The sequence below is a fragment of the Ostrinia nubilalis genome, chromosome Z, assembly GCF_963855985.1.
Source record: "Ostrinia nubilalis chromosome Z, ilOstNubi1.1, whole genome shotgun sequence".
In the NCBI taxonomy this organism is placed as follows: Eukaryota; Metazoa; Arthropoda; class Insecta; order Lepidoptera; family Crambidae; genus Ostrinia; species Ostrinia nubilalis.
Genome location: NC_087119.1, coordinates 25177640 through 25193055, shown reverse-complemented (window position 1 = coordinate 25193055; position 15416 = coordinate 25177640). Strand labels below are relative to the sequence as shown.

Genomic DNA, 15416 nt, shown 5'->3' with positions numbered 1-15416 from the left:
GGCGCAGTCGGTATGCGTGAGCGGTTCTCGCGATGAAGCCGTCGAGTGCTGTTCTTCTCCTGTGACGTCTGTTACAGATGGAGGCTCCAAATGCATCAGTTCCTCCTGTGCGGTTACGGCAGACTGTGATGACGTCATGTCTTCTGGTGATGGCGTCATGGGCGGCGTAGCGGGCTGCGATGTTTTCGCCTTGCCTTTCTTGGATCGTGTCACAGGCATTTTCTATCGGTTCTAATAATGCCACTTCACGAAGGCCGCTTCGGTGTTCTCGAAGTTTCTATAACTTCGGGATCGGTAGACAACGATCCGGCTCGAAGGACCAGAAAAATGTGCAGGACTGTTTATTATCCGGCTAAAAACTGTACGGAACTGTCGGAGGCCAGATAATCGATGACTGGAGTGAATGAGCGGAGTGGGCTGTACGGATGCGGTGAAACGGAGAGCGGTGGACTGTAGACTGTAGAAGCTCCGCTGACGGTGTCTCCAATCGCTGCACTACTATAATCGGTGGTGGATCGTTGCCACGTCTTCGTACCTCGTGGCTTCTATACTATGTGCGGTGTGACGCTATAAACGGTGAACACGGTGCGGTCGATGTCACACGCTGTAGGAGTCCGGTCTATACGGTATCCGAAGTCGCGATGCTATACGGTGTCCGAGGTCTATGCTGTAGTCGTTATACTATTCACTATCTTCACTATGCGCTGTTGAGACTCTTGGGTAGACTATTCTTCACTGTTGAGTCGACTCTTGACTGTACTGTGAGAGACTATTCTCTTCGGTTGATTTCAGAAGACTGTACTAGGTGCGGCCCGGCAGCCTGTTTAAATACCGCTAAATCCCGCCTATTTTCTAGAAACATACGCGGTCCGCCCGTATTCGGGAATACGCAAGTACTTACTCGAACTCGCGGGAGTCGTAAACAAACTATAAGGCGTCCGGATATGAGCCTTATTGCGTATGCGCTACGGGTGGTTATCGCAGGCGCGCGTGCTATCGCTGTCCTTTGCACGCTCGCGCTGTCTCTGTCTTTTTAAGTACTTGCCGAGCGCCGATGATTTATTACATACCTATAGGTACGTATAGGTATTTGCTGCGGTTTCTTTTGATATTTTTAGGGTTCCGCTCGGCCGATTTGTAGTCGTCCTGCACAACATGTTTTAGTACTTACGAGTAAATCGTTGATTTAAATTATTTTGGCGATATAAATTAAAAAGTTACTAATCTTGGTACCGTTGTTGTTGTTTCAAACAACGCGACGTTAAATATTACATTACTTTAGATGTCTTAATGCTCGAGGCGTTATTGTTCTACAGAAATAGCAACTCTGTAAGAATTTTTTGCGAGTTTTACGAAAAAATTTAGATTTTTCGCTTAATACGACGGAAGGCAGACGACTATAAGCAGATTTCTTCTAAAGCAGTGATTTTTATTTAAATCAAATGGAAATTAAACTTTAATAGGTGAATGGATGCGCACCTAAAAGCACTTTTTTTTTAAATCGCGTCGTATAAATATTATTTCTGTGCCGAAATATTTCGAAATCAATAAATAAAGATGAAAGACATGATTTTTAAAAGCACTATCTAACCCTAAATTAATCACAAGGCATCCATTAGGCTATTCAGAATGACTACATTTAAGGCTAAAAGCAAAAAATGCCTACGACAGCAAGTAACCCAAAAATATCGAAATTGGCACAAAGGTGGACGAAAAATACCACACGTTAATGAATATGGACACGTCCATTAATATTCACCAATGAGAGCTACTTTGTGTTACAAAAACGGACACCTCCGAGCCCCGGCTGCATTAAACATTTCAGTGAACTAACCCAAAAATATCGAAATGGGCACTAAAGGTGAAAAATACAGACTAATAAATATGGACACTCATTAATATTCACCGAAGAGAACGACTTTTGGTTACAAAATGGACGTTTCCGTTCCGCCATTTCATTAAACATTTCGTATCGGTGATGTAACAAAAATGTTCGCTGAAAATATACACATTAGTGAACGTCCATCCATGAAAGTTCGTCGTTTAGACCGAGATTTGCTTACTAAAATGGATATTCCCGATTCGGCATATCGTTGATTGGACAGGCTTTTATGGAACACGCCCTATAAAAGTCCAAATAAAGCTCGACGGTTAGGTTACGTCCACAGCTCACTTTTAATTGGATCGCTTGCATTCGTCTGGATTTTCGCGAGAAAATAGTGCCCTCTTATTGAAAGAAAGAAAGAAAGATACATTTATTACAACGGACATCACACAAATACAGGCAATTACATAGACATGACAGTGGCACATAATAATAAAAGAAGAAAAAATAAAAACAAGAGCAAACTGAGCAGTGCCACCCATCCACCAACAAGATGCCCACTGCAACGGGACCCCACTCAGCATATGCCGTGGCCCACGGTGACGAAGGCCACGGCGCTGGTTTTCAGTGTGCCCCATTATTGGGATATATTCATCGCAAAAATAGTTCGCCCCTTTGCTAAAAGGGCCTTTGATGATGGCCACAAACAAAATGTACCTGGAATTTTTTGAATAAATATTCGCTTTCATTTCAATCCTGATGAAATTTTAATTGGAGTATACACAGTTTTAAATGTTTGTACACATTTAAATTGGAACTGTATTCCTGTTTTGCAGATAATATAAATAAAGTCGTCCGGTTTTAGGTTTGTTAAAAATGTTTATGAATTTCTGGCTGGTGGACCTGGTGTCAGACTATGAGCCGCCATAGGTAATGTGACAGACAACTACATTTCTGACTGATGAAGTTGACGTCAAGGGACGCCCACACGGATTATTAATCAAACAAAGAACCTTTGCACCGCCTAGAAATAGAATTTATGATGTCAGAAGTAAGTGCATAGTTCTCTACTTTAAACTTTAGACAACCGAGTGTTTGCATTTCAACCGCTAGTGCTTCAATATTTGTTCGCCGTTATAACTGGGTGCTATGTTTAGATCTTTCAAATTAAAATGCAGTAAGAATTTATAATGTTGGTGCTACTGCGAAGCTCAAAAGCTCCATTTTCCGCGTCAGCGCGTGAATCAACAAGTGCGCCTGCGTCTGTCGGTAATTGCCTATGATCTACAGACGCTGTAACGGTGTACAGTTGCAAACGAATGTACAGTCGACTACGCTAAGTGCTCCTTCGTGTACACACAGAAGGGAACTGTGTTGTACAAAGACGTGTACACCTTCAGTGCTGCTGTCTGCAATATGATTTTGTAAGAACCTCAGTTAAAGTTTTACTTAAGGACACTCCAGCGTATAAAATGTATACAGGGTGTCCCGTAATGTAACGTCAAGCCGGAACTGGGTGTTGAGGCAAGTTGTGCTGGTTATCAGAAAAATATAAAAAAAAATCTATGTGGCATATTTTCAAAATAATGGGCATTTAAAAAAAATCAAAAATTTCTACTCCAGGTGACGGTCTTTTTACTCGTGTTGCCACAAATCTTCACTTTTTCCAAATTTTTTTTTTGTTATGTAACCCTGAATAATGCTTCTCTAAATTGTTATCAAAATTACAAAACCAGCTGCTCCAGCTTGGATAAAAAAAATACATTATTCCCAAAAAAAATTTCAAAATAAAAATTTTGTCTAGTTTAAACTGACTGTACTGAAAAAAAAAAGTACTACGCAAGTGTGGCATGTGACGTCATAATTTGGCGCATTTAGTAAGGATTCCAAAATGGTATAACACTTGGTAAATTCTTGCTGTAATTGTCGACAATTTTTGTTTTTTTTGGAAATAATCCCGTTTTTAACTTTATCTACCTTGGTTAAAAATTATTATTCTAATGTGCCCAAAATTCAAGTTTCTGTGACTGACTACCGTACAGTCAGTCACAGAAACTTTTGTCACAATGACAGTAATTAGTAGTTGACATACTGTGACAAAAGGCACCCGTGCGTGCGCGCCGTTACTACCTGCTCTGCCTGCACTTGTACTTGGTAACAGGGATAATAAGGATATGAAGTTTCGGTTATGAATACGGTTACGGATATTACAATAATATTATACCGGTTTCGGTTACGGTCACGGATATGAAATCATTTCAGATTATCCGAAAGTTTCGGATAATTTCGGTTACGGAATTATTAGAATTTCAAAAATGTAGGTATAATTCAAATAGCAAGATGCTGCGTGACCCACATAGCTACTTTATGTACCAACTAAGAGGACACCTATGTATGATAAAGGTTAAACAGGCTGGCATATTAGATGGTGCCAGGGAATGCCAGACAAGTTGGTAACAAATATTAAGATTTAAGGTACAATTCCAAGACGGGCCGCAGACCGCAAACTGCAAAACTCTATGAAATCGGCAGCGCGGCATTGCTGCTGCGGCGTGTATACTGCAGATTTCATAGAGTTTTGCAGTTTGGAATAATTGTACCCTTAGACTCCGCCTTTCTCCGAAACTATCCGTAACTTTTGAATCAGTTTCGGTTACGGTTATGGATATTTTTTTATTTCGGATATCCGATAGTTTCGGTTACGGTTACGGATATCCATAACATCCCTGCTTGGTAAGATGGCCCTCTCCGTTTCGCTCATACCTTTTAAAATGGCTTCTCCACCTCATTTAAGCCAGAAACTTGAATTTTGGGCACATTAGAATAATAATTTTTAACCAAGGTAGATTGCAGCAAGAATTTACCAAGTGTTATACCATTTTGGAATCCTTACTAAATGCGCCAAATTATGACGTCACTTGCCACACTCGCGTAGTACATTTTTTTTCAGTACAGTCAGTTTAAACTAGGAAAAATTTTTATTTTGAAAATTTTTTTGGGAATAATGTATTTTTTTCATCCAAGTTATAGCAGCTGGTTTTGTAATTTTGATAACAATTTAGAGAAGCATTATTCAGGGTTACATAACAAAAAAAAATTTGGAAAAAGTGAAGATTTGTGGCAACCCGAGTAAAAAGACCGTCACCTGGAGTAAAAATTTTTGATTTTTTTTAAATGCCCATTATTTTGAAAATATGCCACATAGATTTTTTTTAATATTTTTCTGATAACCAGCATAACTTGCCTCAACACCCAGTTCCGGCTTGACGTTACATTACGGGACACCCTGTATACTTATATAGCGTTTGACGGGTATAATGTAAGTTAGGAAACAGTTATTTTTCATGTTGCCTTTTTTCAGAGCATATACAGAAAAGTTTTGGATATGCTCCGACAAATCCGTTACAAAACATGATATTCATGGTCCTGTAAGTTTGATAGTTCGAGCAAGTTTCGCTTCGCGTCAAAGAATTTCAGAACTTGATTTGACTCGCGTAAACGGAACTCGGAAACCACTACGCGTGTCAAAAGAACTTACCAAAGTCGAGTGTGAAAGCTCCACCTGTGCTTGGAAGGTTCCTACAATTAAATTTGTCATTGAACTTACAAACCAGATGCAAACAATGAGTATACTCGTAGTTTTAGTTACATTACAATTAAATGAAAATAAAATAAAGCTCAGCTATACAGTATCGCAATGTCCAGTCATCAATATACATTTTTTTTAATTTAATTATAACAACATTGATTGCCAAATCTGAACATAAAACATTTCCTAAAATTGCGTATTTTAATCTTAGTTTCCACAGGTAATCCCAAAACAATACTTGAAAGCCAAAATGATTCATTGTGGAAAATTCTGACGTTAGCCTAAAGCTGAGGGTAATTATCGAACCTTTAAGGCACTTCAGACATCCTTCAGCGCGAAAGTCTCACCTTTTTGTGTTTGCTTTTTGAGAATATTGTGAATACCTGTCACATCCCAACTAATATTATAAATGCGAAAGTAACTCTGTCTGTCTGTCTGTCTGTCTGTCTGTCTGTCTGTCTGTCTGTCTGTTACGCTTTCCCGCTTAAACCTCGCAACCGATTTTGATGAAATTTGGCATAGAGATAGTTTGAGTCCCGGGAAAGAACATAGGATAGTTTTTATCCCGGTTTTTGAAACAGGGACGCGCGCGATAAAGTTTTTCTGTGACAGACAAAATTCCACGCGGGCGAAGCCGCGGGCGGAAAGCTAGTGATCTTATAATGGATTTTGTACGATGTGTCCTTAAAATAAATATCTATTCAGTTTTTTCAATATCATATGATATTGATTTCATTAAAGAAATATCTGCAGGAGCGTACTATTTTTAAGCTCCATGCTAACTAAATTCGAATTGCTCACAAAAACTGGCATATTATTTTTAATGACTAGATTCACAATTTATTTTTCTTTTTCCTCAGTTCGGAATAAACTTCGTGATTTGTCGAGATATTTCAATGAATAGAGCACAGTTCGAAATGCGGTGACCATTTTGTTAATCCGTTACGTACTTTTTGTATTGTTTTGTTATTATTCTCTTCTGGTTTGCATCGTGTAATAATTTCCTTGATTACGAACGAATCGCGAAGAGACGTAGGCGTGCTGAGCGGTTATGTTTTTGTTATCGTAATATTAATTTATATTGAAGTATTGGATATTTTATGTTTTACGCCCACATGGATTTATGTAAGTAATATTACTCCCACACTATTTAACGTGCCTGTTTTAATTACATTAAAATTGGACTCGTTTATTTGAATAACATACGAGTAGACATTACAAAGTAAATATTTTTATTCATAAAAGCTCTCAAATAGAGTAGCTATTTATGATTTATTCTTGTATCAATAAAAATATTTATTCTGCTTTTGCAAGATTTAAATTAACATTTATATGTACCTACTCTCCTACTCAGAACAGTTTTTGCTACTTTAATCATTTTAAAAATAAAGACAACCCGATTGGAGGCGGGTTTAAGAAATCGTCAGACAGTCGAGTTTGCAATTTATTTATTGATGACTGGCTTCACCAGACATATAACTTCACAGTTACTGACAGCTGCCTTTCTAGTGCATACAGTTACTGACAGCTGCCTTTATAGTTCATTCGTGTAGATACGATTATAACGATAAATATTCTAGTTTTTGTTGAACTGCCAAGCGATCGTCTTCAAACCTCTGTACGTAAGTACTTGACGCGTTTTACTGTTTTCAAAATTTATTATTCCAGCAGCGATTGGTGTTTTTTAAATGGATTTGTAGGTAAACACATCTTTTAGTGTGTACCTACGACCGGAATTATGGTAAATTAAAGGTATTACCTATGTATGTATCCCATAAAAACGACAACCTTAATAATTGAAAAAGTTGAATGGAAACGCTGCTAATTGGCCATAGATTTCTTAAATTACGCGCCTTAAAATGTAAACAAAACAGTTTTATAAAAACTGATGCTGTCAGAAAGCATATAAGTAAATTAAGCCTCATATTCACTTGACATGTTTTCGCGTTATTATTATGTGTTGAGAACATAATAGCAATACATATTTGCCCGATATGTCGATAAGTTTACCACACATATAATATTTCCATTAGTTTTGAACCGTCTTTTACGGGCAGAGAATCAAAAATATGGTAATATCGATTTGCCAGTTGAATGAAGATTTCATTGATTCTAGTTTAAAAGGATCAAATTAAACGTTGTCCCTTAGCGCCTAGTTCACATACAAACGATTTGTTTTATCAATGTTAAAAAAGTAAAACTCATTCTCATACCTATTGAAAATGAGCTGTAAGTACTTCAAAGAATTTAGCCGTCAAATATTTCCTGTATTCAATAAAAGGCTAAGGTGACTGTTTATTCAACAACTTCTCAGCATCACCCGGTAGTACCGAAATGGTGGTAGGACAAGTTATGTTAGGGACGGCTGTAAAATGCTACTCCGACAAACGTTACTTCGACATTACGTTACTCCGACACTACTGAATATCGACATGACTTTACTTCGACACTACACTACTTAGACAAAGGCAAATATCCTTTGTCTGAGTATTGTAGTGTCGAAGTAAAGGCAAATATCCTTTGTCTGAGTAGTGTAGTGTCGAAGTAACGTCATGCATTTTATAGCCATTAGAGACGTGTATGTGCCCTGACTAGATCCAACATACTAATAAAGAATTTGAATAAAAAACCTAGTGAATACGAGGCTTGATTTTGTACTGGCGATTCCAAATGCTGATTGTCAAATGTCTAACGAATCCCTTTCCTCAGCAGTGAGTATGGAAGCGGGCGTTACACCGGTTTTGGGAACACCACTAAGCCCGCCTCGACGCCGATGTCACCGATGCACAGCGGCAACGAAATGGTTGACAACACGCTCGCTTCGCTTGCTTCGGTAAGTGATAGTTTAAGACTGGTATAGAAAGAAAGAAAGAAACATTTATTACGATGAACATCACTTAGTTAAGGACAAAGAAGGCATACAGAAATATACCTTCTTTGTCCTTAACATACATAATATTACAAGGAAATAAAAAGTGAACTGAGCAGTGCTAACCTGTCGCAACAGTGATGCCCAACGCAATGGGACTCCACTCAGCATATGCCATGGCCCACGGTGGGGAAGGCCACGACGCTGGTATATGTAGATAGATTACGATATTTTACCTTATAGATTTCGATTTTTTATGAATTTCAAAAAAGGAAAGGTTTCTCAATAATCGTAATAAACTACCAACCTTCAGTGGTAACAACAAGGTCTACTAGAAAATTAATAAACTACAAAAATCGATTCCAAAAAAGTTCACTAAAAAGTGGTAACATAATAATTTATTACTTTCTTTAGGATAGAATATTCTATAGTACTGCGTTTTTTTTCCGCGTTCCATTTCACATTTAAAATTGAGAGCAACTGTACTCGAATGCATCATTTTTAGCTATCTCTACTTGTAACCACGGCTTTTACAACATAGCCGATTCTTGAAGTACTCGTGTAGGTACCTACTGCATATGGCAATGGTGTCCCGCCGCTCTTAGTTAAATAGGTTTATAGATATCGAGTAGACCAGCGGAAGATTGAGAGCCGATGGGATGGAGATCAACTACACTTTCGGGCTACTTAAATAAATTCCGACAAACGTAACTTCGACATTACTGAATATCGACATGACTACTTCGACACTACACTACTCAGACAAAGGATATTACGCCTTCGGAGTAACGTAATGTCGAAGTAATGTTTGTCGGAGTTTATTTAGGTAGCCACACTTTCGCTTCGTGGGCTAAGGTAAGTGATAGCATAAGACAGGCTGAAAGATTTTCAGGAGACCCATGGGAAGCTGAAAGCTGGTACGAAAAATAAATTAAAGATTGATAAATTAAAGATTCCAACTCGCATACGAAATTACAAAAATATAAAATAAGATTAATGAAGTTTTTGAATGAAGAATGTTCACTAATTTTGTTTTTTAGCTTTCTGTATTCTCTGTTAAAAATAAAAAATACACGTGAAAGAATTATTTCGATACGTCAATTAGTTTCCAAGATATTGAATTTTAAAAGTGCGGGCGGCGGCCGGCCTGCCATTATATGCGCGTGACGTCATATTACAGTGACTGGCTCATATTTGTATGGGTGGAATCTTGCAAGCTGAATTAAGACCCACTTCCAGGCAACCGATTAAGCTGAAATTTCGCAAACACATGTGATTTGGATGACCATGCAATATTATGATGACATGGAGCTGATCTGATGATGGAGCTGGAAGGTGGCCATAGGAACTCTATAATAAAACGACTTAAATCCATCGAGTTTGGGCTCGTTCGTTTTGTATTGATGAGTACTTTAATTCTATAGTAATCAGGGTCTAATGATGGAGCTGGAAGGTAATTCGCAATAAAACGACACAATCGCATCAAGTTTGGGTTTGGTTCAATTTTAATTTCTGTGATGGGTCTGGGTGTTAATATGTATAATAAGTTTGTATTTACAAAAAAAAATGTATTTAAGTATGTTTATATCCGTTTTCTAGTGAGCGGCCACTGTGAATGTACGTCACGCGGGGTCACGTGACCGTCGGCGGGACTCAATATTTAAGCGAACTTTGAATGCCTATAAAATCATAACTACTGGGTATTTTTTAATGAAATAAAAACTAATGTATTTGTAAATGTAAAAGCCTAACTGTAACATAGGTTTCAAGTGATTTTGCATACCTAGTAACATTCTCAATTGCAGAATGACATTATGAAATGAAAAAAGTATTCGAGAAAAAAAAATGAAAAAGTAATAGACAAAAAGAAACAAAGGGAAACTTTAATTCACATTTCTGTTTCTCGCAATCATAGTGTAACTAATTAAATAACACACAGTGCCATCTAGCCTCAAAGTAACTAATATGCTTGTGTTATGGGTGCTAGCTTAACGGATATATTACTTATATACTTTTTAAATACAAGCTAAATATACATACATACGTAGTAACACCAGGCCTGTTCATCTCCGCGAGTTTACATCGAAAACAAAACACGCACGATGGCCCACTTACAGGATACGATTCGACAAGGCCTCACATACGAGCGAACATTGACTCACGCACGCGTATTCTTGTGTATGATGGAAGAAAATGGTGTACTAAATACTGTGCAGTATTTAACTGCCTAAATAATAATAAAAACACAGAATGTACTTTTTTAAGTTGCCTCAAGACACTGAGAGGTAAATAAGTAGTTAATATTATTCATGATAATTCATGCTAAATCATGTATTTCCTCCGCCATTTTCCGCAGTTTGGCACCTCATGTCACATCATTTTACCGAAGTCAGCCCTATAGCTTCGGCGCAGTGCCGATCACTGACGTTTTTCAACAAAATGGTGCTTGACTTTTGAGACAGGCTAAATTATACCATATTGTTAATGCCATTGAGCATAATTTTTTTTAAATACCTTCGCGAAGTAAAACTTCTGTACGTAGTACTTATTATTATTCTGTGGTAACACCCAGATCCAGACCTGTCAACAGAAATGAAAATTCATTGTTTCAATTTCTGCCCGGCCGGGAATTCAACCTGGGACCTCTTGCGTGGTATTCTGGCGGAATTTTAGTTAAAACATTTGGATTTAAATGATTCGATAGTGTTAATTGCGAGCAGTTTAAATGAATGGCGCAATTTAAATCAATTTCGCATACGATTACATTTGAAGATTGACTTCTAATGTTTCCAAAATACGTCGCCCTATTACACTTTTCAGTAACATAAACAAATTCTTGAGGAATACGAGTATAACAGATTTTAGGTAATTGCCATCAGTTGTGAATGTCTTTGTTGCGTTTACCTTTTAACCGACAAAATTAACCTATGAAAAGTTTAAACCGGTAAGAGTGGATTTGACCAAACAAGAGTAAATATTAATATCAGAATAAATTGTCAGTTTTGACATATTTCCCATACTGAAACTTTTATTGTGCCAGTTAAACCAGGAGTTATTCTCGGGTAAAAGTTTGGTCGAATCGGGCCTAAATAACAAGACGTTTCTTAGAGTACAAAATAATTATGACGAACGCGTGAAAGCTTTAAGCTCAGCTTTAAGCTTTAGCGTGCACTGCGCCTCCAGTTATCCACGAGCCGCATTACATAACGGCAGCGCTCTCTTATCAATATCGTCATTTGTTATGGCATTGATAAGACTTCAGCATGCTCTGATAAGGACTTTGATATGCGTATATTATTACGAACGATCCCATTAACGAGATTAACGTCCGTATTCACAAACATTACTATGAGGTCTCACAGTGATCGTGGACACGGTGACACACGAACCAACAACAGAGCTCTTTCGACGCTGTGCGTTCGATTTGCTGCTTCACTTGAGCAAGCATCGTTTGTGAATACGGGCGTAACAATACAAGCGAATACAAAATATTTTTTCATGCGTTTCTCTATTGGAGGTAGGTTTTTCCCATCGTTTTTATTTGAAAAATACATTTAGGAATATCACGCAATGTGTAGCCAAATAATGAAATATTTATTAGCAAAATGAAATGTATGAAACATAATGAAATCATAAGCAAAAACATGATATTAGTTGTTGTTATTGTTCGGTTGGATAAGTGAAAATAACATTGGTATTTGGTACTAAGTAAAACCAGCCGAGTGCGAGTCGGACTCGCGCACCGAGGGTTCCGTAGAAACCTGTAGGTATATGACTTTGATTTTGTTACAGCTTAAAGGTATTATAGACCTGAGTATTTGGTATAAATTTTAGCTTGATACCTTCACGAGTTCCTGAGAAATAGGGTCTTCTTGACAGACTGACGGACAACAAAGTGATCCTATAAGGGTTCCGTTTTTTCCTTTTAAGATATAGAACCCTAAAAATGGCCTAAATAAACAATAGCAGTGAAAAAAGAAAATTCACTCACTGGAAGTGCATAATTACCGATTAATCTCTAGATTTTTGCTTACATGTGTCCTAAAAATTGTATATTAACCAAGTTAATAAGAAAATTAGGCAAAATATTGTCCAAATTTTACAACATAACGGTGCTCCACCAAACTAAGTTAGGCGTCACGAAATAACTTTGTTATGCCAACAGAGTAACTTTAAGCTCCATTATTCTATTACATGACTACAAAGGTAAATTATTACACTGTTGTCATGATTACCTTAGTATGATACTATATCTGAACTGTACATAATTTGAATCAATTGTCGCGCGTAATATCAGGATAAAATGTTCACGCTTATCCTCGCGAAAAGATTTCGTTATTTCGCGAATAAATAATTTTCTATTTGTAATCCCTTTGCGAAATGTAATCGAACCGAACGTAGTTCAATTTCATGTTACAAATTGATGGAACTACAGTTAAAAGTACCATCTACGTTTCACTGAGAGAACGCTACGGCGTAGACAGTGTAACAAATCGCCTTCTACGAATATGCTACTCTGTACTCTGTGGATGTGGCAAAATCGCATCGCTACGGGGCAATTGCTACGAACAACTACGCCGACAGGCCAGCGAAGCGGAATGCTCGTAGCTACAGAACTACGGTTTTGCTACGAACGTTCCATATACACTCGCGAGCAAGTATAGAATCACCCTATGCGTTTCGAGCGATCGTAAGAACTAAATGGCTAATAGAAAATACAAAAAAAAAATAAAACCGACTCCAAAAAACCTACACTAAAACGTAGAAAAATAATTACTAATTACCTACTTATTTATTAGGACGAATTATTAATATTTATGTAGGTATACCATGATTGATACTTCTGGAGTCGGTGCCAAGATTATGAAACATGTAAAGTTTGCCTGCACCGACTCCAAAAGTATCAATCATGGTATACCTACATAAATATTAATAATTCGTCCTAATAAATAAGTAGGTAATTAGTAATTATTTTTCTACGTTTTAGTGTAGGTTTTTTGGAGTCGGTTTTATTTTTTTTTATAAAATTTTACTTATTTCTTGCTTTTTAGTTAACTAATTATTACCTTGATGTTACCACTGAAGGTAGGCAGTACATTGAGACCAAAAAAAATTGGTTCATAATCGGCGGAGATATTGCGTATAAGAAAGTTCATCCCCAATTTTCCACCCTTGGGGGTGAAATATTTTCTTCAAATTCGCATGAAACCACCCTTTTGATAATACCTATTCAACAAAAAAATAATCGTTCAAATTGATTTATAATCGGCGGAGATATTGCGTATAAAAAAGTTCATCCCAAATTTTCCACCCTTGGGGGTTGTTTTTTCCATTATTAAATGTAAATGGGACCACCCTTGAGGTATTACCTATACGCCGAAAAAAGATTTGTTCAAATCGGTTCATAATTGGCGGAGTTATCGCGTAACAAACATAGAAAAAAAAAAAAAACATACGGGTCGAATTGAGAACCTCCTCCTTTTTTGAAGTCGGTTGATAAAAATGGTACCATTTTAAAGGTAATTATTATATACTTTAAATTGATACCATAGAAACATGCATAGTCATTCAGTTCTTAAGATCACTCGGAACCAAACAATGGAGTGATTCCATACTTTTGCTCGTAAGTATAGTTTGAGCTTACCATAACATTTGCCCATTGATTGTGCTTATGACATTTTAATTATCTTTCTAATTAAATCAACATAAATTAATATTTAATGTGCTTGTTTGTCATTACCACAAGGCACAGTGAGTAAATTACGGAATATCAATTCGTATCGTGATTTGGAAGTTGTTTGTCAACTTGTTTCAAACCCGTATAAGCGTGACATGTTATGTGGTTTGTGGTCCGTTCCGAATATTATTAAATGCTAGGCTTATTATAAACTTTCTGACAATATTATAGAAAATGGACGTATTGCTTGTTGGTAGGGGTTGCTCGTGTATAAATTACTTGCAAAACTGGTAATATTTTTTTTACACAACGAGGAAGCTCTTGGCCTGTACCTCACCTGATGGTAAGTGATGATCAGGCCGAAGGTGGAAACCCGGAATCCTCAACTACGGAGGAACTGGCTATCTTACTTTAACTGACGCCAGGCGGACTTAGAACAAGCCCTACCACCGACCAAACCGAACAGAAAAATCTACCCCCACTGGGAATCGAACCCGGGCCCTCTGCGTCTTTAATTTGTATATTCTCTCTTGGGCGCGTTGAATAATTTCAATAAAATGAATATTCTACTTCACATGAATATTCTTTCATGTAATCACTTAAAATGCCCTGTATCTACCTAACATGCACAGGGCAAGTAGCTAGTTCATATAGAGGAACGCCATCCATCATTAACTCTTATTGCGGGCCGTGATCATTATGTGCAAGAGACACAATGTGCTCCCCCGGGGAATCCCTGGAGTGGATTGCCGTGTCTATTCCACTCGCAGATATCCACAGAGCTTACAATGAATGTTTCTCTCGCAGGTAGGCAACTATTTTGCCGGTAAAACTGGTATTCCCGTAGTAGTTTGAAACCTTTCCCGAGAATCAATGATAATAACCTAAGAGATAAAAATTAGGTCGTTGATAAATCTGGGTCCTTTTTTTCAGTAAGCTTTTTTAGTTTTTAAGTACGGATATATGCGTAATAGATCGGAGTTAGAGTATTGCTTTTCATATCTTTATTTAATTGTAAAGTTTGATTTATTAAAGAATTAATAATGCGAAGTAGGAGGCCCGCCCACGCTACGTCTTCCAGCCCGTGATCGCCACTCGAGAACTTTCTGCCCCTACGGCCATCCTCAACGGCATCTTAGCAATTCTGCGAGCTATGTCGTTCACTTTGGTTCTCCTGTGGATCTCCTCATTTTTGATTCGATCACGCAGGTGACTACGTGGCATACTAGGTGGACCGACGATCTGGTAAAGGTCGCGGGAAGAGCCTGGATGCGTCCAGCGCAGGACCGTTCATTGTGGAAAGCTTTGGGGGAGGCCTTTGTCCAGGGTGGACGTCATTTGGCTGAAACGAACGAACGAACGAATGTAAAGTCATTTCTTCATAACTTCATGTCTTAAACCTACGCAGTATTATTTACTGATTACAAAAATTATCCCAAATTGTTAAATAAGTTAG

General features: G+C 37.6%; 1 protein-coding gene across 3 annotated transcripts in view; it reads left to right on the top strand.

The window, feature by feature from the left end:
- LOC135086964 (ADP-ribosylation factor GTPase-activating protein 1) overlaps positions 1–15416 on the top strand; it is a 126662-nt gene that overhangs the window by 28387 nt on the left and 82859 nt on the right. For 2 of the 3 annotated variants that reach the window (XM_063981813.1, XM_063981811.1), the window contains one exon: positions 8127–8247. In XM_063981813.1, the coding sequence (XP_063837883.1) occupies positions 8127–8247 (121 nt within the window). Of the gene's footprint in view, positions 1–8123; positions 8248–15416 lie in introns of all 3 variants that reach the window. The other variant, XM_063981812.1, reaches the window with a different exon arrangement.